Source organism: Sorghum bicolor, chromosome 3 (assembly GCF_000003195.3).
Source record: "Sorghum bicolor cultivar BTx623 chromosome 3, Sorghum_bicolor_NCBIv3, whole genome shotgun sequence".
In the NCBI taxonomy this organism is placed as follows: Eukaryota; Viridiplantae; Streptophyta; class Magnoliopsida; order Poales; family Poaceae; genus Sorghum; species Sorghum bicolor.
The window spans coordinates 50,742,205-50,758,639 of NC_012872.2; the positions used below are offsets into that span (position 1 = coordinate 50,742,205).

Consider the following 16,435-nt stretch of genomic DNA (forward strand, 5'->3'; position numbering starts at 1 on the left):
ATACAACAATCCTAGGCAATAAAAAAATTATTGCCCAATATATTCTAACAAATTATTCACCCAATATATTTCAAGCAAGAAAAAAAATCATCCAAGAGTAATGCTTGTGTTATTGCTTGAACAGCTCATCCAAGAGCTTCAAAGCCTGACTTATGGTCTCTACGTTAATCATGACTTGAGCACCCTTCAAAACCTAAAGGCACTTCTTGGTCTGCCGAGATAAAAAAAACTTTAAAGTCAACTCAGTCAAACCTACATAAACAGAAAATAGAGAGGCATACATACATGTCTACGTGCAATATGGTTCTTGCCGCATGCTGCCCAGCTCTAGACACTTGCTCCAATCATTCTCCTTGCTGCAGAGTGAATGAAGATCTTAATGATCAGCACTTAGCGTCTCTCTTTGTGCCAATTTACATAAAACACTTCATCACCACTAGGTGCACTGTCAAAATGTAGAACTACCTACAAAGAAGATAATGAACACCCTACACATTTTAACAAGAAACTTCTGGATTGCATCACCTGATCCAATGCCTCCAGACTGTGCTCCAATGTGGAGCTTAGAAGACAAGTGAGTTGAACAACTTTTATCTGCAGTCCAATGTGACATGTGATATTCTTCATGAATTTAATTTTCTAAGCACGCAAGTATAGCATGTACCTCAAAATGTTAGTGTCCTCTGGTTGCTTGATAAAATAAAGCAGTATACTAAAATATGGCAATGTCGGATTGCAGATAATGCATGGAAAATTGGAAATACCTCTAGCTCTGTTGGGGTATAAACTCTTATACCCTCACGGCTAGACTTGGGTCAGGAGGCTTGGCCCATTACGAGACAAGTCCGATGCCTGATCCGACTGCTCGGAGTTTCGCGCAAGGAAACAAGACGTGGAGATCAAGCAGGATTCTAGTCGGTTAGAATAGTAACTGATATCGAACTATCTATGGCAATTGTAACCAACTAGGATTAGTTTCCACATCTGTAACCCTGCCCTCCGGACTATATAAGGAGGGGCAAGGGACCTCCCTGGGACACATTATTCTCTCAACACAAATCAATACAACAAGACGCAGGACATAGGTATTACGCCAGCTCGGCGGCCGAACCTGGATAAAAAGCTTGTCCGTGTCTTGCGTTGTCGACGAAAGCTGGTCGGCAGTCTACCTTGGGGTATACCCACGGTAGTAGTTTATCGGTAGACGGTGCGCAAACTACGAACTCGATGGTGACGCAAGAGTGATCCAGTTTTCCGGATTTTTCTTGCCGTCGTATTTTTTGAGTTTCTCGAGCTTGAAATTGCGGGGCCACACGACCTGGCGGAGATGTGAGGAGAACTGCCTCAGGCCCAGGGGGCCGTGTGTTGCATCATATTCGATACGACGCAGGTTTTCGTGGACTGCTCTCTCCGTGGCGCGCCTGTTGATGCGGTCTCGGGCGTCTTTGGGAGGGATGTTGTATCGAAGGTCCCTGTGCTGGTTTACTTCCTGACCACGCCCATGGTTCTGCTCGCGGCGACCGCCAGCATCCCGACCGTCGTCGTCACGCCGTGAATCTTTTCGATGATTGTCGGTGGAACGGTGCGGTGAGGTCCGGCTACGGTGAGTCTGGTCGGAGGTGGCCTCCGTATAGGAGACGGCTTGGACTCTTTTGAGCAGAGTGGCTGTCTTGTCCCATTGCGGCGATCAGATGTGCTCGAACGCTGGTTCGGTTGCCCTGGCAATCGGGAGTGTCAGGGAGCCGATCTAAATTGGCCATGGCCACAGCCACGTTGGCGCTTGGCATTTTGTAAACTGGCTGATCCCCGACCATGTCGAAAGCGTCGCTGAGATTATGCGGCGGGATTTGACGTTCCTCGTCCGCGCGTCGTCGGGCGCGATCGGTGTTACGCTGCTCGCGGAGCTGCCTCTGCTCGTCTGTTTCTCCATCGACGACCGGCTCGTCGGCACTGACATTGAAAACGATGTCTCCTCGCCGTGGTGGGAAGACCGGGAAACGAGAGAAGCTCGGAGGATGTGAAGGCAAATCCAGGTCGTAGTCCTCGTCTTCGGAGTTTATGATCTCGGTGGGGACGGAACCAGTGCTCGAGTTTGTGCTGGAGGCCTGGCCGTCCTGTAGCTCTCGGATCGTCACCATGTTGATGTAATGACGAGCTGGTCGACCTTTCCGTTTTGGCAGCCAACCCGCCTTGTTGAAAAGGGATTGGACGTGCCGTGAGTAGAGGGAGGCCGAGTTGTTCAGACCGCATGGGTAATCCTCCTCCGGGTTAGCCTCGAGCTTGACGAATCGTCCTGAGGGAGTTGACGTTATTGTCAGAGGCGTTCTCAGCCGTTCGTGTGTAACGCCACGAGTTGGACGGTGGGAGTTGAAAAAATCCGTTAGAGCGGCTTGATCAGGCTGGCGCGAGATCCCATCTACTAGTTGGGAAGCTTCGAGTAGCTTGGAATCAGCGCGATCAAGTGCTTAGAGAAGGTCCGAGCAGTCGACCTCCTTCCCCTTGTAGCGTGGGAGTGGTGGTCGGGCGCTCGGTGCCGTCATCCGAGTGGTCGGAGGCGACGTCATCCCAGATTGGATCTGGGTTTCTTTCGAAACCGTGGTCGTGAGACCACCGCCGCGCGTCGTCCACGTGATCTGGCCGACGGTGAACGTGAGGCCTTCAGGTACGGCCGCGGAAGCTGGAACTATGACCATCTTGTTCGTCGGAGAAGTTGTACACGCACCCCCTACCTGGCGCGCCACTGTCGACGAAAGCTGGTCGGCAGTCTACCTTGGGGTATACCCACGGTAGTAGTTTATCGGTAGACGGTGCGCAAACTACGAACTCGATGGTGACGCAAGACACAGGCAAGACACAGGCAAGCTTTTTATCCAGGTTCGGCCGCCAAGTTGGCGTAATACCTACGTCCTGCGTCTGATTGTATTGATTTGTGTTGAGCGAATAATCGTGTCCTAGGGGGGTCCCTTGCCCCTCCTTATATAGTCCGGAGGGCAAAGTTACAGATCTGGAAACTAATCCTAGTCGGTTACAATTGCTATAGATAGTTCGATATCCTATTCTAACCGACTAGAATCCTGCTTGATCTTCACGGCTTGTTCCCTTGCGCAAAACTCCAAGCTGTCGGATCAAGCTTTGAGCTTGTCTCGTAATGGGCCAAGTCTCCTAGCCCAGGTCTAGCCGTAAGGGTATAGGGGTTTATACCCCCACATGCGTCACCATCAAGTTCGTAGCTTGCGCACCGTCTACTGATAAACTACTACCGTGGGTATACCCCAAGGTAGACTGCCGACTAGCTTTCCTTGATAGTGGCGCGCCAGGTAGGGGGTGTGCGTACAGCTTTTCCGGCGAACAAGATGGTCATCGTTCCGCTTCCGCGGCCGTGCCTGAAGGCCTCACGTTCACCGTCGGCCAGATTACGTGGACAACTTGCGGCGGTGGCCTCACGGTCACAGTTTCGGAAGAAACCCAGATCCAATCTGGGATGACGGCGGCATCGGCTCCGACCACGCAGACACTGGCACCGAGCACCCGACCACCGCTTCCGCGCTACAAGGGAAAGAAGATCGATGGCTCAGACTTTCTCCGAGCTCTTGATCGCGCCGATCTCAAGCTTCTCGAAGCTTCCCGACTAGTAGATGGGATCTCGCGTCAGCCTGATCAAACCGCACCAACGGATCTTTTAAACTCCTACCGGCCAACTCGTGTCGTCACACACGAACGGCTGGGAACGTCTCTGACGATAACCTCCACCCCCTCAGGACGGTCCGTCAAACTTGAGGCTGATCCAGATCAAGGTTATCCTTACGGGCTGAACAACTCGCCCGTTCTCTATTCGCGGCACATCCAACCCCTTTTTAACGAGGCTGGTTGGTTGCCAAAACGGAGCGGTCGACCAGCTCGTCACTACGTCAACATGGTGACGATCCGAGAACTACGGGACGGCCAGGCTTCCAGCACAAACTCCAGCACTGGGTCCGTTCCCACTGAAGTCATAAACTCCGAAGACGAGGACTACAACCTGGATTTACCACCGTATCCTCCGGGTTTCTCTCGCTTCCCGGTCTTTCCACCCCGGCGAGGAGACCTCGTCTTCAAAGTCAGCGGCAATGAGCCGGTCGTTGATGGAGAAAAAGACGAGCAGAGGCAGCTCCGCGAGCAGCGCAATGCCGACCGCGCCCGACGGCGCGCGGACGAGGAGCGCCAACTCCCGCCGCATAATCTCACCGACGCTTTCGACATGGTCGGGGATCAGCAAGTCTACAAAATGCCAAGCGCTAATGTGGCTGTTGCTATGGCCAACTTAGATCGACTCCCTGATACTCCCGAATGCCAGGGCGTCCGATCCAGCGTACGCGCACACCTGATCGCCGCGATGGGACAGACAACCACTCTGCTCAAAAGAGTCCAAGCTATCTCCTATGCAGAGGTCTCCTCCGACCAGACCCATCGCAACTGGACCTCACCACAACCCAGCGGGCACCACCGCAGCCGTTCCCCCAACAATCATCGAAAAGATTCACGGTGTGACGATCGTGGTCGGGATGTTGGCGGCTACCGCGAGCAGAATCGCGGGCGTGGTCAGGAAGTAAACCAGCACAGGGATCTTCGATACAACATCCCTCCCAAAGACGCCCGGGATCGCATCAACAGGCGTGCCACGGAGAGAGCAGTTCACGAAAACCTGCGTCGTATTGAGTACGATGCAACGCACGGCCCCCCGGGCCTGAGACAGTTCTCCTCACACCTCTGCCAGGTCGTGTGGCCCCGCAATTTCAAGCTTGAGAAACTCAAAAAATACAACGACAAGGAAAACCCAGAGAACTGGATCACTCTATACGAGATCGCCGTCCGGTCAGCAGCAGGAGATGAGCACGTCATGGCCAACTACTTCCCAGTTGTCCTCGACCAGGCTGGTCACCAGTGGCTCCTAGGCCTGCCCGAGGACTCTTTCGACTCCTGGGAAGAATTACGCCAAGCATTCATCAACAATTTCATCGCTACCTGCGAACAGCCTGGGAACAAATACGACCTCGAAAGGATACGGGACAGAAAAAACGAGCCTGTGCGCGATTACATCCGATGATTCTCGGATATGCGCCTTAAGATCCTGAAAATTTCCCACGACGAGGCCATATCTACTTTCATCAAGGGGCTGCGCTTTCACGAAGCACTGAGGAACAAGCTGCTGCGCAAAAGGCCAACAACGATGGCCGAGCTCCTTGCCACGACTAAAAATTACGCTGACGCCGACGACGCAGAAAAACTCATCCGGGACGATGCCAGAGGTCCCGACCAGCTTCCTCGGCGAGACGACAGTCGAGGTCGTTTCGACAACAGGAACCATCGTCGCCTCGACAACCGGGACCACAGAGAAGGCTGGGACAGGAGGTGTGACAATCGCGACGATTTCAGAGGCAAGCGCCCTCGCGACCACGACCACGAGGTGAATACGGTCAAGCGTCCCAATGGGCGGCGAGACTACCAAGAAGACTACAACAAGACATTGAAGGGACCATGCCAACTGCATCCAAAATCCAACCACACGATGGAGGAATGTCGCGTCCTAAAAAGCATCTACACGCGGCGGGCTGCTCAAGACGACCCCGCCAAGAAAAATGGGAAACAGGACGGGCGCGATCATGAAGACGAGGACGACGACCAGGATAGAGACCCACGACACCAGTATGTCAGTCCCACAGACGTGGTCCACTCCATCTTCGGGGGCAAGGTCTCCATCGAGTCTAAGCGAGAAAGAAAGCTCTTAAACAGAGCCTGCCTAAACATAGACAGCACGGACGGCCTGATCGCCGATCCGAAATTTCCTCCCTGGTCGCATAGGGAAATCTCCTTCAGCAGGAAGGATCAGTGAGCCGCTATCCCGGAGCCAGGACGTTTCCCTCTAATCTTAGATCCTTGCATCAACAGCATCAGATTCGAGCGCATGCTCATCGACGGGGGAAGCTCCATCGACATCCTCTTTCGCAATAGCTTACCTGCCCTCAAGATAACCCCAGCACAGTTAAAGTCATACGACGCTCAATTCTGGGGAGTCTTGCCAGGTCAAAGTTCAGTGCCCCTCGGACAGATAACACTGTCTGTCCAATTCGGCACATCCGACCACTTTCGAATAGAGTTCGTCAACTTTGTGGTCACCGACTTCGATGGAACTTACCATGCTATACTGGGCCGACCATCACTGACAAAGTTCATGGCAGTTCCACATTACTCATATCTGGTCCTCAAAATGCCTATAGAGAAGGGCGTCCTAACTGTCAGGGGCAATTTCTACACTGCATACACTTGCGAGGAGGAAAGCTTCAAGATCACCGAAGCAATTGACCTTTCAATTCGCATGGCAGAGACAGCAGCCCAAGCTGCACAGCTCCCTCCCGACCAGCTCCGACTACCCGAGCAGGAGACCGCCAGGAAGAATTCAAAGTCTAGGGAATACAAGGAAGTACAGCTGGTCAAAGGCAGCCCCGAGAAGACGGCCCTCATCGGGGCCAACCTGGATCCTAAATAGGAAGACGCGCTCGTCAGGTTTCTAAGGGACAACGTGAGCGTTTTCGCATGAAAATCCGCAGACATGCCCGGCGTCCCACGAAACCTGATCGAGCACTCCTTAAATGTCTCGAAGACCGCAAGACTCATCAAGCAAAAGATGCGACGGTTCGCTCGTGACAAAAAGGAGGCTATTAGGACAGAAATAACACGGCTTCTAGCAGCCGGATTTATAAAAGAAGTGTATCATCCCGATTGGCTCGCCAATCCGGTTCTTATACGTAAAAAGAATAATGAATGGAGAATGTGCGTTGACTACACTGATCTCAATAAACACTGTCCTAAAGATCCTTTTGGTCTCCCTCGCATCGACGAGGTGGTCGACTCAATGGCCGGATGCGAACTCCTCTCTTTTCTAGACTGCTACTCTGGTTATCACCAGATCTCGCTAAAGGAAGATGATCAGATCAAAACGTCTTTCATTACTCCTTTCGGCGCATACTGCTACACGAACATGTCCTTTGGACTCAAAAACGCCGGAGCCACCTATCAACGGGCCATCCAGCAATGCCTCCAGGACGAGATTCGTGATGACCTCGTCGAGGCTTATGTAGACGACGTCATCGTCAAAACAAGGGATGCAAGCACCCTAATCGACAACCTAGACTGAACCTTTAAGGCACTAAACAAGTACAAGTGGAAGCTTAACCCCAAAAAGTGCATCTTTGGGGTCCCTTCTGGTCTACTACTCGGCAACATCGTCAGCCGCGACGGCATACGACCGAATCCTTCAAAAGTAAAAGCAGTGCTCGATATGCGACCACCTAAGAATGTCAAGGATATTCAGAAGCTCACCGGATGTATGGCCGCTCTCAGCCGGTTCATCTCAAGACTAGGAGAAAAAGGCCTCCCTTTCTTCAAACTCTTGAAGCCATCGGAAAAATTCTCCTGGACAGAGGAAGCTGACGCTGCGTTCACCCAGCTCAAGACTTTCCTCACCTCACCGCCTGTTCTCACAGCGCCTCAGTCCAATGAAGACCTACTCCTTTACATTGCAGCAACCGACAGGGTTGTCTCCACGGCAATAGTGGTCGAGCGAGACGAGCCAGGTCACATCTACAAAGTCCAGAGACCCGTTTATTTCATAAGCGAAGTCTTAAATGAGTCCAAGGCCAGATACCCATAAATACAGAAGCTCATATACACCATTCTAATAACGTCGAGGAAGCTAAAGCACTACTTCGACTGCCATCGGGTCTTGGTAACCGCCAGTTTCCCTCTTGGGGATATTCTGCGCAATAAAGACGCCAACGGCAGAATTGTAAAATGGGCAATGGAATTATGCCCATTCTCCCTGGATTTCCAGAGCCGCACCACAGTTAAGTCTCAGGCCCTGGTCGATTTCATCCCAGAGTGGACAGATCTCAACGAGCCTCCCGTTTCCGACGCCTCCGACCACTGGTCAATGTTCTTCGACGGGTCCTTGAACATCAACGGCGCCGGCGCTGGGATAATTTTCGTGTCGCCACAAACTGCGCTACATCCTTAGGATCCTTTTTCCGGCGTCAAACAACGTCGCTGAGTACGAAGCATGCCTGCATGGCATACGACTAGCCGTTGAGTTGGGAGTCAAACGCCTCTACGTCCATGGCGACTCCACTTTAGTTATCAACCAGCTCAACAAGGAATGGGACGCAACCCACGAGAAGATAGATCTCTACTGCAAAGAAATCCGCAAATGGGAATCCAACTTCTATGGCATAGAGTACATCCACGTGGTCCGGGATAAGAACCAGGCAGCGGATGCGCTGTCAAAGTTAGGGTCATCTCGGGCCCAGATCCCGCGAGCTGTTTTCGTCCAGGACATCCATGAGCCAAGTGTGGGCACAGACTTGGTCGAAAAGCAACCTATTGAGGCAATGCTCATAGACGATGCTACTCCGACAACCAGTAGCCGTGATTGGCGCACCCCGTTCATCAGGTATATATCGGATGGGTCGGGCTTTCAGGATAAAACGGAGAACGAGCGCCTCATTCGACGATCAAAGAATTACATACTGGTGGACGGCAAACTTATGCGAAAAAATGCAAGTTCTGAAGTGCTGCTCAAATGCATATCCCAAGATGATCGCATCAAGCTCCTAGACGACATACACGCCGGATCCTGCGGCAACCACGCAGCCACCAGAACACTGGTCGGGAAGGCTTTCCGAGCAGGTTTTTGCTGGCCAACCGCGGTCACCGACGCAGAAAAACTGGTCCGACATTGTGAAGGATGCCAGTTCTTCGCCAAAAGGACCCACGTACCTGCTCACGAGATTCAAACTATTCCGTCATCCTAGCCTTTTGCCTGGTGGGGCCTCGACATGATCGGGCCATTTAAACCGGCTCCCGGCAACTTCAAGTTCGTCTTCGTGTTAATCGACAAATTCTCGAAGTGGATCGAATACATGCCACTGGTCAAAGCAACCTCCGACAAGGCCGTGGAGTTCCTCAATCAAATCATACACAGATTCGGGATCCCCAACAGTATAATCACCGACCTGGGCACTCAGTTCACTGGCACTACGTTCTGGGACTTCTGCGATGACAGAGGCATAGTCATAAAATACGTGTCAGTAGCTCACCCACGAGCAAACGGTCAAGTTGAACGCGCGAACGGAATGATCATTGATGCCCTAAAGAAAAGGTTGTACACCGAGAACGACAGAGCGCCTGGTCGATGGATGAAAGAGTTACCGGCCGTGGTCTGGGGTCTCCGAACACAGGCCAGTCGCAATACAGGCGTATCACCCTACTTCATGGTTTATGGCTCTGAGGCAGTGCTCCCGTCTGATGTAACCTTCAGATCTCCAAGAGTTGAAAACTTCGACCAATCAACGGCTGACAACGCCAGGGAGCTCGAAATCAACTGCATGGAGGAAAAGCGTCTAATTTCATGTCTTCGAACAGCAAAGTATCTCGAAGCCATCAGGCGGTATCACAACAGGAACATCAAAGATCGTTCTTTCATGGTCGGTGATCTGGTACTCAAGTGGAAAACAAGCCAGGAAGGAACGCACAAGTTATCCACGCCTTGGGAAGGACCCTTTGTGGTCGCCAAAGTCACATGTCTTACATCCTACAGACTGGCGTATCCAGATGGAACACGCGTGCTTAATTCTTGGCACATAGACAAACTGCACCGTTTTTATCCATAAGTTCCAGTACCTCTTGCTTGTAAGTTTCTTATAATTAGCAATAATAAAAGTTTTCCTTTTTCGCTATACATTGTTTACACGCAGAGCTTTCGACGAGCACAACAATCTTCCTCTGCGGCGAAGATTCTTAATGACTATCAATCAAACACAGTGATACATCACTCAGATAACATTACAGCACTCAAAATCATGGTCATGACAAAATCAAACTTTATTACAAACTTTACATACAGAGTTTACAATAAACACCCCGACGGGCGGTTACTAGTCTACTCCTACAGACTATCCTACAGGCCTACTCCTCGGGCTGATCACCCGCTTGGCCTTGCTACCCAGATGAAGGGGTCGGCGCCACCGGCGCCTGGCTGGTTGAGACCGCAGGCGTCAACCGCCCATCTCCGGCAATGGACGCCCCCGACAACTCCCTGGCCGATCTGTCTCACCCCGGCTGGTCGGGGGGAGTGGCCGTCCCGCATAGGTTGATGTCGCCGATCACCGTCAACGACAAGTCAAGCAGGCCAGCTCGAAGGTCGTCTGCCTCCTACGGGCCAACTTCCTTGGGGTACCCCCTCTCTAGCCTGGACAGGTCGACCAGGGGATAGTGGGCGCACACCATGCTGAGGACATGCGCACCGGCGAACTCCCCGACGTCCTTGACGAACTGCTAGAGCCAGTCCCACGCACGTTGTGCCTTCTCGACTGGCGTCAGTCTAGGCGCGCGGGGCTGGTCTTCAGGAAGCTCGGGGCTGATCAAGTCCAGAACCGAGGCTACTCCTTTCCAAAGCCTAATGCAGTTAGTCTTTCAGGAGTCTTGATCCTTGACCAGCTCGTCTAAATGCTTTTTGGTATTCACCTCAAGCACTACAAACCAAGCAGGAAGTCAGTTCAAGAACAAGGAAAGGAACGTTGAGAAACCAAATAAAAAAGGGGGTGGCACGGTTATTACCAGACAACTCCCGATTCCTGTGGCTTAGCTCCTCGCCTGCTCGGCGCCCGGCCTCCAGCGCCTCGGCAAGCTCTTGGCCGAGCTGCTCCTTCTCTTGCCGGAGGCGCGCAACCTCCTCCTCCAAGTCTACAGGAACAATCTCCTGGTCAACAAAACTAACCACACGGCTACATACAGCTGCTCGGAGTACGCGACTGACCTGTCCTTTGCCGATACTGGTCGGCTAAACGCCGAGTGAGGTCGAGACGGCGCTCTTCCTGAGCACTCATCTCGGCCACCTTCTCCCCAACTTCTGACCGAAGTCGATCCACCTCCGCGGTGAGGGCCTTGTTCTCGGCCACAATGCCCTCAATTTGGTCGAAGCACCTCTTCCGGTACTTCGCCGTTTTCATTGCGCCCTGCAAGAAGAACACATGTCGAACATAGGGACATATCGCATAAGCGTCGAGCAGCACAGAGGACCACTTACCTTAACCTCGTCTACGAGACGTTTTGCCACACGCTCCACCCTTGCGGCCTCCTCCGTCTCCACGAGCTCCTCATGTCCGATGAAGTGGTCCCCGCGTTGGCGCCACACGTAGACGTGCTGGCGACCATCCTAGGAACGACCTTGGATCTCCTCCACGTCATCGTCAGAGGTCGCCCGGGGCTCCTCGTTCGCCGCACTGCCACCGGCCGCGGTTGCAGGCATCATTGGCCTCTAGAACAGGCCAGGGGAGCCTACGGGCGACGAGGCCCCTGCTCGGGGCGGCGTTGGGACTCCCCTTTCTCCGGCTGGAGGAGTCGGGGCTATGCTCTTCTCCCCCACAACATTACTCGGGGGAGGCATCTTCGCAGCCTCTTCATCCCTCGTCAGGGTGCCCGCCGTGGCACTCGCCGGGGCCGGATGCTCCTCGGCGCTCGTAGCAGCGGCTGTCGCCGCAGGCTGCTCCGTGGCTTGCGGCGCAGCATCCCCAACGACGGCTATGGGCTCGACCGTCCTCTGGCCAGCGACCTGGTCGGGGTCGATGTCTGACGCCGCGCTAGACAACGAAATGACATTTAAACAATGTCAGAAACAGCAACAAAACGCAGAACGTCGCAGTATGAAAGTAATATTAAACACTTAGTCAGATCACCTGTGTGTCGCGGTGAACCTCCTCCTGGTCCTACCAGTTGGTGCATGCGCCCCCGTCTCTACGACGCGCGTCGGCTCGACGCGCGGTGCAGGAGGGTCGCTGGTCACCCGACCAGTGGTGGCCGGCGCTACGTCCGGACGACTGCGCGGCCTCTGGACCAGAGAAGGCGCAGCCTCCTCCTCCTCCTCGTCGTCGTCGGTGATCCGGACGAGTCGACGGCGCTTTGGCGCCTGACTGCTCTCCACCGGCAGCGCTTTCGCAGGGGAGGGGTCCGCTGTCAGCGGCCTTTTCCCCGCCACTCTGTCTTCGGTGGTCGAGGCGGGAAGGTTCTACTTCTCCTCACTGCTGGTGTACCGAGCACACCGAGCAGCGTTCTCTTCCGGCGGGTCTACCCCAGCAGGGTTTTCCATGCCGGGCGCCAGTGATACGAACACCGCGCACCGGTCAACGTCTCCAATCTGCAGCAAAAATAAAAGTCAAATCAACAACTAGGAAAACTAGTACCCGGAAAGCAAAATCAGTTCGCAACATTACCTTGGGAGCTGGTCGCCCCAGCTTGAAGGCCTGCACCCGATCACTACTACGGACAAAGCTGTCGTCCGCAAAGTTGAACAGGTCGTTCAACAGCTGTTGCACTTCCGCCTTCTCCAAGACCTCAGGGCTCATCCTGGTCGGGTCCTGGCTCCCAGCATACTCGTACGCCGAGTGCACCCTCTTCTGGCAAGGCATCACCCGACGACAGACGAAGTTTCCGACCACTCCTAGCCCGTCTAAACGCGACCAGTCAATCAGCTTCATCAGGTCTTCTACCTGACCGGCGAACTCTGGGCGGTCTGTCCAACTGACCCTCTTCTCGGGAATGTACCCCACGTCGCAGAACGTGGAGCTGCCCGGCTCTTCCCTTACGTAGAACCACTTCTTGTACCATTCGGTGAGAGAAGTGTTCCACGGGCAGCTGAGATATCGGTTCTTCATCCCGTCACGAAGATTGAGGTATACTCCACTTGCAATCTTGGAGCCTCCAACCGCTCCCTTCTTCCTCAAACAGAAAAGGTAGCGGAAAACATCAAAGTGCGGCTCTATCCCAACATAGGCCTCGCACAGATGGATAAAAAGTGGAAATAAGAAGAATCGAGTTCGGGTGCAGATTGCAGATCCCGATCTCATAGTAAAGAAGAAGCCCCTGGAGAAAAGGATGGACAGGAACCCCAAAACCCCTCTTGAAAAAATCTTCGAAAATCACTATCTCACCGGCACAGGGGTCGGGATAGCTCTCCCCTTCTGGCGCCCTCCAGCCGCCGAGCTCTTGGCTGTGCAGTAGCCCCATGCCGCCGAGGTCGTTGAGAGACCTCACGCTACTCCGGGACTTCTTCCACTCCTTAGCTATCAGCTCGGCCCTCTTCTTGGAGTCGCTTTTCGCCATTAACGCTGCGGGAATGATTGCGAGTTGGTGGGATTGATGGTGGTTGTGGAAGGCAAGAATGGAGAGCTTGAAGGCAATGGCAGGGTAAGCAATACGGGGGCAATGTCAAGCTTTTATAAGCAATAACTCCACCCCTCCCACTTCCCGCATTCTTGGGAAGTGGGCGGGCCCAACAGCGGACGCGGCGTTTCGGATTTCAACAATTACCGGCAGTTAATACGGCGGCTTTTTCGTATAATTGATGGTTTCCTTTTCTCGAACCGCACAAAGAGCGGCTGCACAGTTACCAGGCGCACCTTTTCATGTAACCATCTGACAATGCGTCAGGAGGTCTCGTCACGTCACTCATTTATGTGGTAAGATGCTTTTTTCAAAATAACAGACAAAAATTGGTGGAGGATCAAGGTTCCTGGGGACTGCACCGACCACCGAGCACTGTATGCTCGGGGACTGGCCGCCCAGTCCGCCAGTTCGGAGATCTGGGGACTGCACCGACCACCGAGCATTGTATGCTCGGGGACTGGCCGCCCAGTCCGCCAGTTCGGAGATCTGGGGACTGCACCGACCCAATTTTTTACAATTTGGTCTTTTTTTAAAGAAAATTCTCTTTTGGACCACTAGAAAACTTAAACACAGTTTTAGACCTAGGGGGTCGACGCCGTGCTTTATGGCGTCGAGGTTAGACGTCTCGACGCCGTGGATCACGGCGTCGAGCTCCATGGCCTGGCCCAGCGTGGCGTCTGCGTGGCGGTTTACGTGGCAAAAAAAATCCTTATCGGAAAAAAAAAGCTCGACGCCGTGGATCATAACGCCGAGCTCGACGCCACAGATCACGGCGTCGAGCTCGACACCGCAGGTCACGGCGCCGAGCTGTTCACGGTGCCTTTACTGGCATGACTGCCCTTGCCGCTGCTCTCTTTGGTCTCCACCGTGCCTGCTCCGGTGAGCTGCTGCGCGCGCTTGGCCTCGGCTGCCCAATCCGTCCGCCCGATCACCAGCAGCATGCGCACCACGCAGGTCGCATGCGCCGCGAGGAGGCCCAGCCACAGGCCCTGGAAGTCGTAGTGGTACCAGAAGGCGAGGACGAGCGCCACGGGCGTGCCCACCAGATAGAAGGACCGGAGGTTGATGCTGGCGGCGTCCTTGGGCCGCGCGCTGCCCCGCAGCACGCCGCAGCCGGTCGTCTGCGGGCAGTTGCCGAGCTCGCAAGCGCCCAGAATCGGCAGCACGGACGCGGTGAGCGCGACGATCGCCGGGTCGGCCGTGAACATGGTCGCCCACGCGCCGCGGACGAGGTACGCGAACGCGGACGCCACGCCACCGAACGCGAACCCGAGCATGAGGCCGACTGTGGCCGCGCGGCCGGCGTGGTCGGGCCGGTTCGCGCCGAGCTCGTTGCTGACGCGCGTCGAGACGCCGAAGCCGAGCGAGGAAGGGAAGATGTAGATGAGTGACGTTGTCTGGATGAGGATGCCCATGCTGGCCACCGTTGCCTGCGGGTTCGCGAGCAGGCCGCATAGGAGGATCATGATCTCGTACCACCAGCAATCGAGCCAGACGCTGACGCAGCTCGGCAGCGCGAGGCTGACGAGCTCGCCCCAGCCGCGGAAGCTCTCGGCCGAGAGCGCGAGGCCGCCGGTGCGCTTGTGGACGCCCTTGAAGAGGATGTAAGCCAAGAGAAAGAGGAGGTTGAGGTTGGCGAGCACGGAGGCCAATGCCACCCCGCTGATGTGCGGCGCCGTGATCTGCGGCGTCGAGCTCGGCGCCCTGTTCCACGGCGTCGAGCTTTTTTTTTCCGATGAGGATTTTTTTTGCCACGTAAACCGCCACGCAGACGCCACGTTGGGCCAGGCCATGGAGCTCGACGCCGTGATCCACGGCGTCGAGACGTCTAACCTCGACGCCATGAAGCACGGCGTCGACCCTCTGGGTCCAAAACTGAGTTTAAGTTTTCGAGGGGTCCAAAAGAGAATTTTCTTCAAAAAAAATGGCCAAATTGTAAAAATTTGGGCTGCACCGACCACCGAGCACTGTATGCTCGGGGACTGGTCGCCCAGTCCGCCAGTCCGGAGATCTGGGGGCCGCACCGACCACCGAGCACTGTACACTCGGGGACTGGTCGACTAGCCCGCCAGTTTGGAAGAATTAGGGATTATACCAATCACCAAGGCATTATCTGCTCGGGACTGGTTGATAAGTCTATCCGATGGCAAACGAGCATGAGATGCTCGGGGACTGGATAATTTTAATTTTTTAAAGACCTTGCTATAAGGCTTATACTTCGCCTTCCAGCAAGCTCGGGGACTACATCGGTACGATGCATCTGGCGATGCATCTTAATTTCAGGATTTCTCTGAGGACTTTTCTTTTGACCCTGGCACCACATGTCTACGCCACCTACTACCAGGCTCGGGGACTGAGTGGGCACACTTCACCTTGCGGTGAATATGCTTGCTTTTATGAGGCCCATACTTTTCAGAAAAGTAAAGTGGACACACTTTACCAGGAAAAAAATCTTTTTAAACTTAGAACACCATGCATTCTTCGAACAACATGCTTCTTCGATGTCAGTGTTGGTCAACTGCCTTTTGAGTTGGTCAAAACACCGTTGCAACTGTTTGGGTGATTTTCATGATTATTGAAAACGTTAAGCCTGACTGATCGAAGAAGCTCAAGACGGCGTGCTACATCACAATACATGGTGTTCGGGGACTAGCTGTGGGGGTATAAACCCCTATACCCTCACGGCTAGACTTGGGCCAGGAGGCTTGGCCCATTACGAGACAAGTCCGATGCCTGATCCGACTGCTCGGAGTTTCGCGCAAGGAAACAAGACGTGGAGATCAAGCAGGATTCTAGTCGGTTAGAATAGGAACTGATATCGAACTATCTATGACAATTGTAACCGACTAGAATTAGTTTCCAGATCTGTAACCCTGCCCTCCGGACTATATAAGGAGGGGCAAGGGACTCCCCTGGGACACATTATTCTCTCAACACAAATCAATACAACAAGACGCAGGACGTAGGTATTACGCCAGCTCGGCGGCCGAACCTGGATAAAAAGCTTGTCCGTGTCTTGCGTCACCATCAAGTTCGTAGCTTGCGCACCGTCTACCGATAAACTACTACCGTGGGTATACCCCAAGGTAGACTGCCGACTAGCTTTCGTCGACAACCTCTGTAATCAATATATACAAAAAGCACAATTTTAGGTTATATTAAGGATAAATAGATCTAAATTGTG

General features: G+C 53.8%; 1 protein-coding gene across 1 annotated transcript; it reads right to left on the reverse strand.

Annotated features, from left to right (window-relative positions):
* Positions 14,046–15,095, reverse strand: LOC8075010 (protein DETOXIFICATION 49). Its single transcript, XM_002457956.2, has one exon. It carries the CDS (start codon positions 15,093–15,095, stop codon positions 14,046–14,048), a length of 1,050 nt encoding a protein of 349 aa, XP_002458001.2.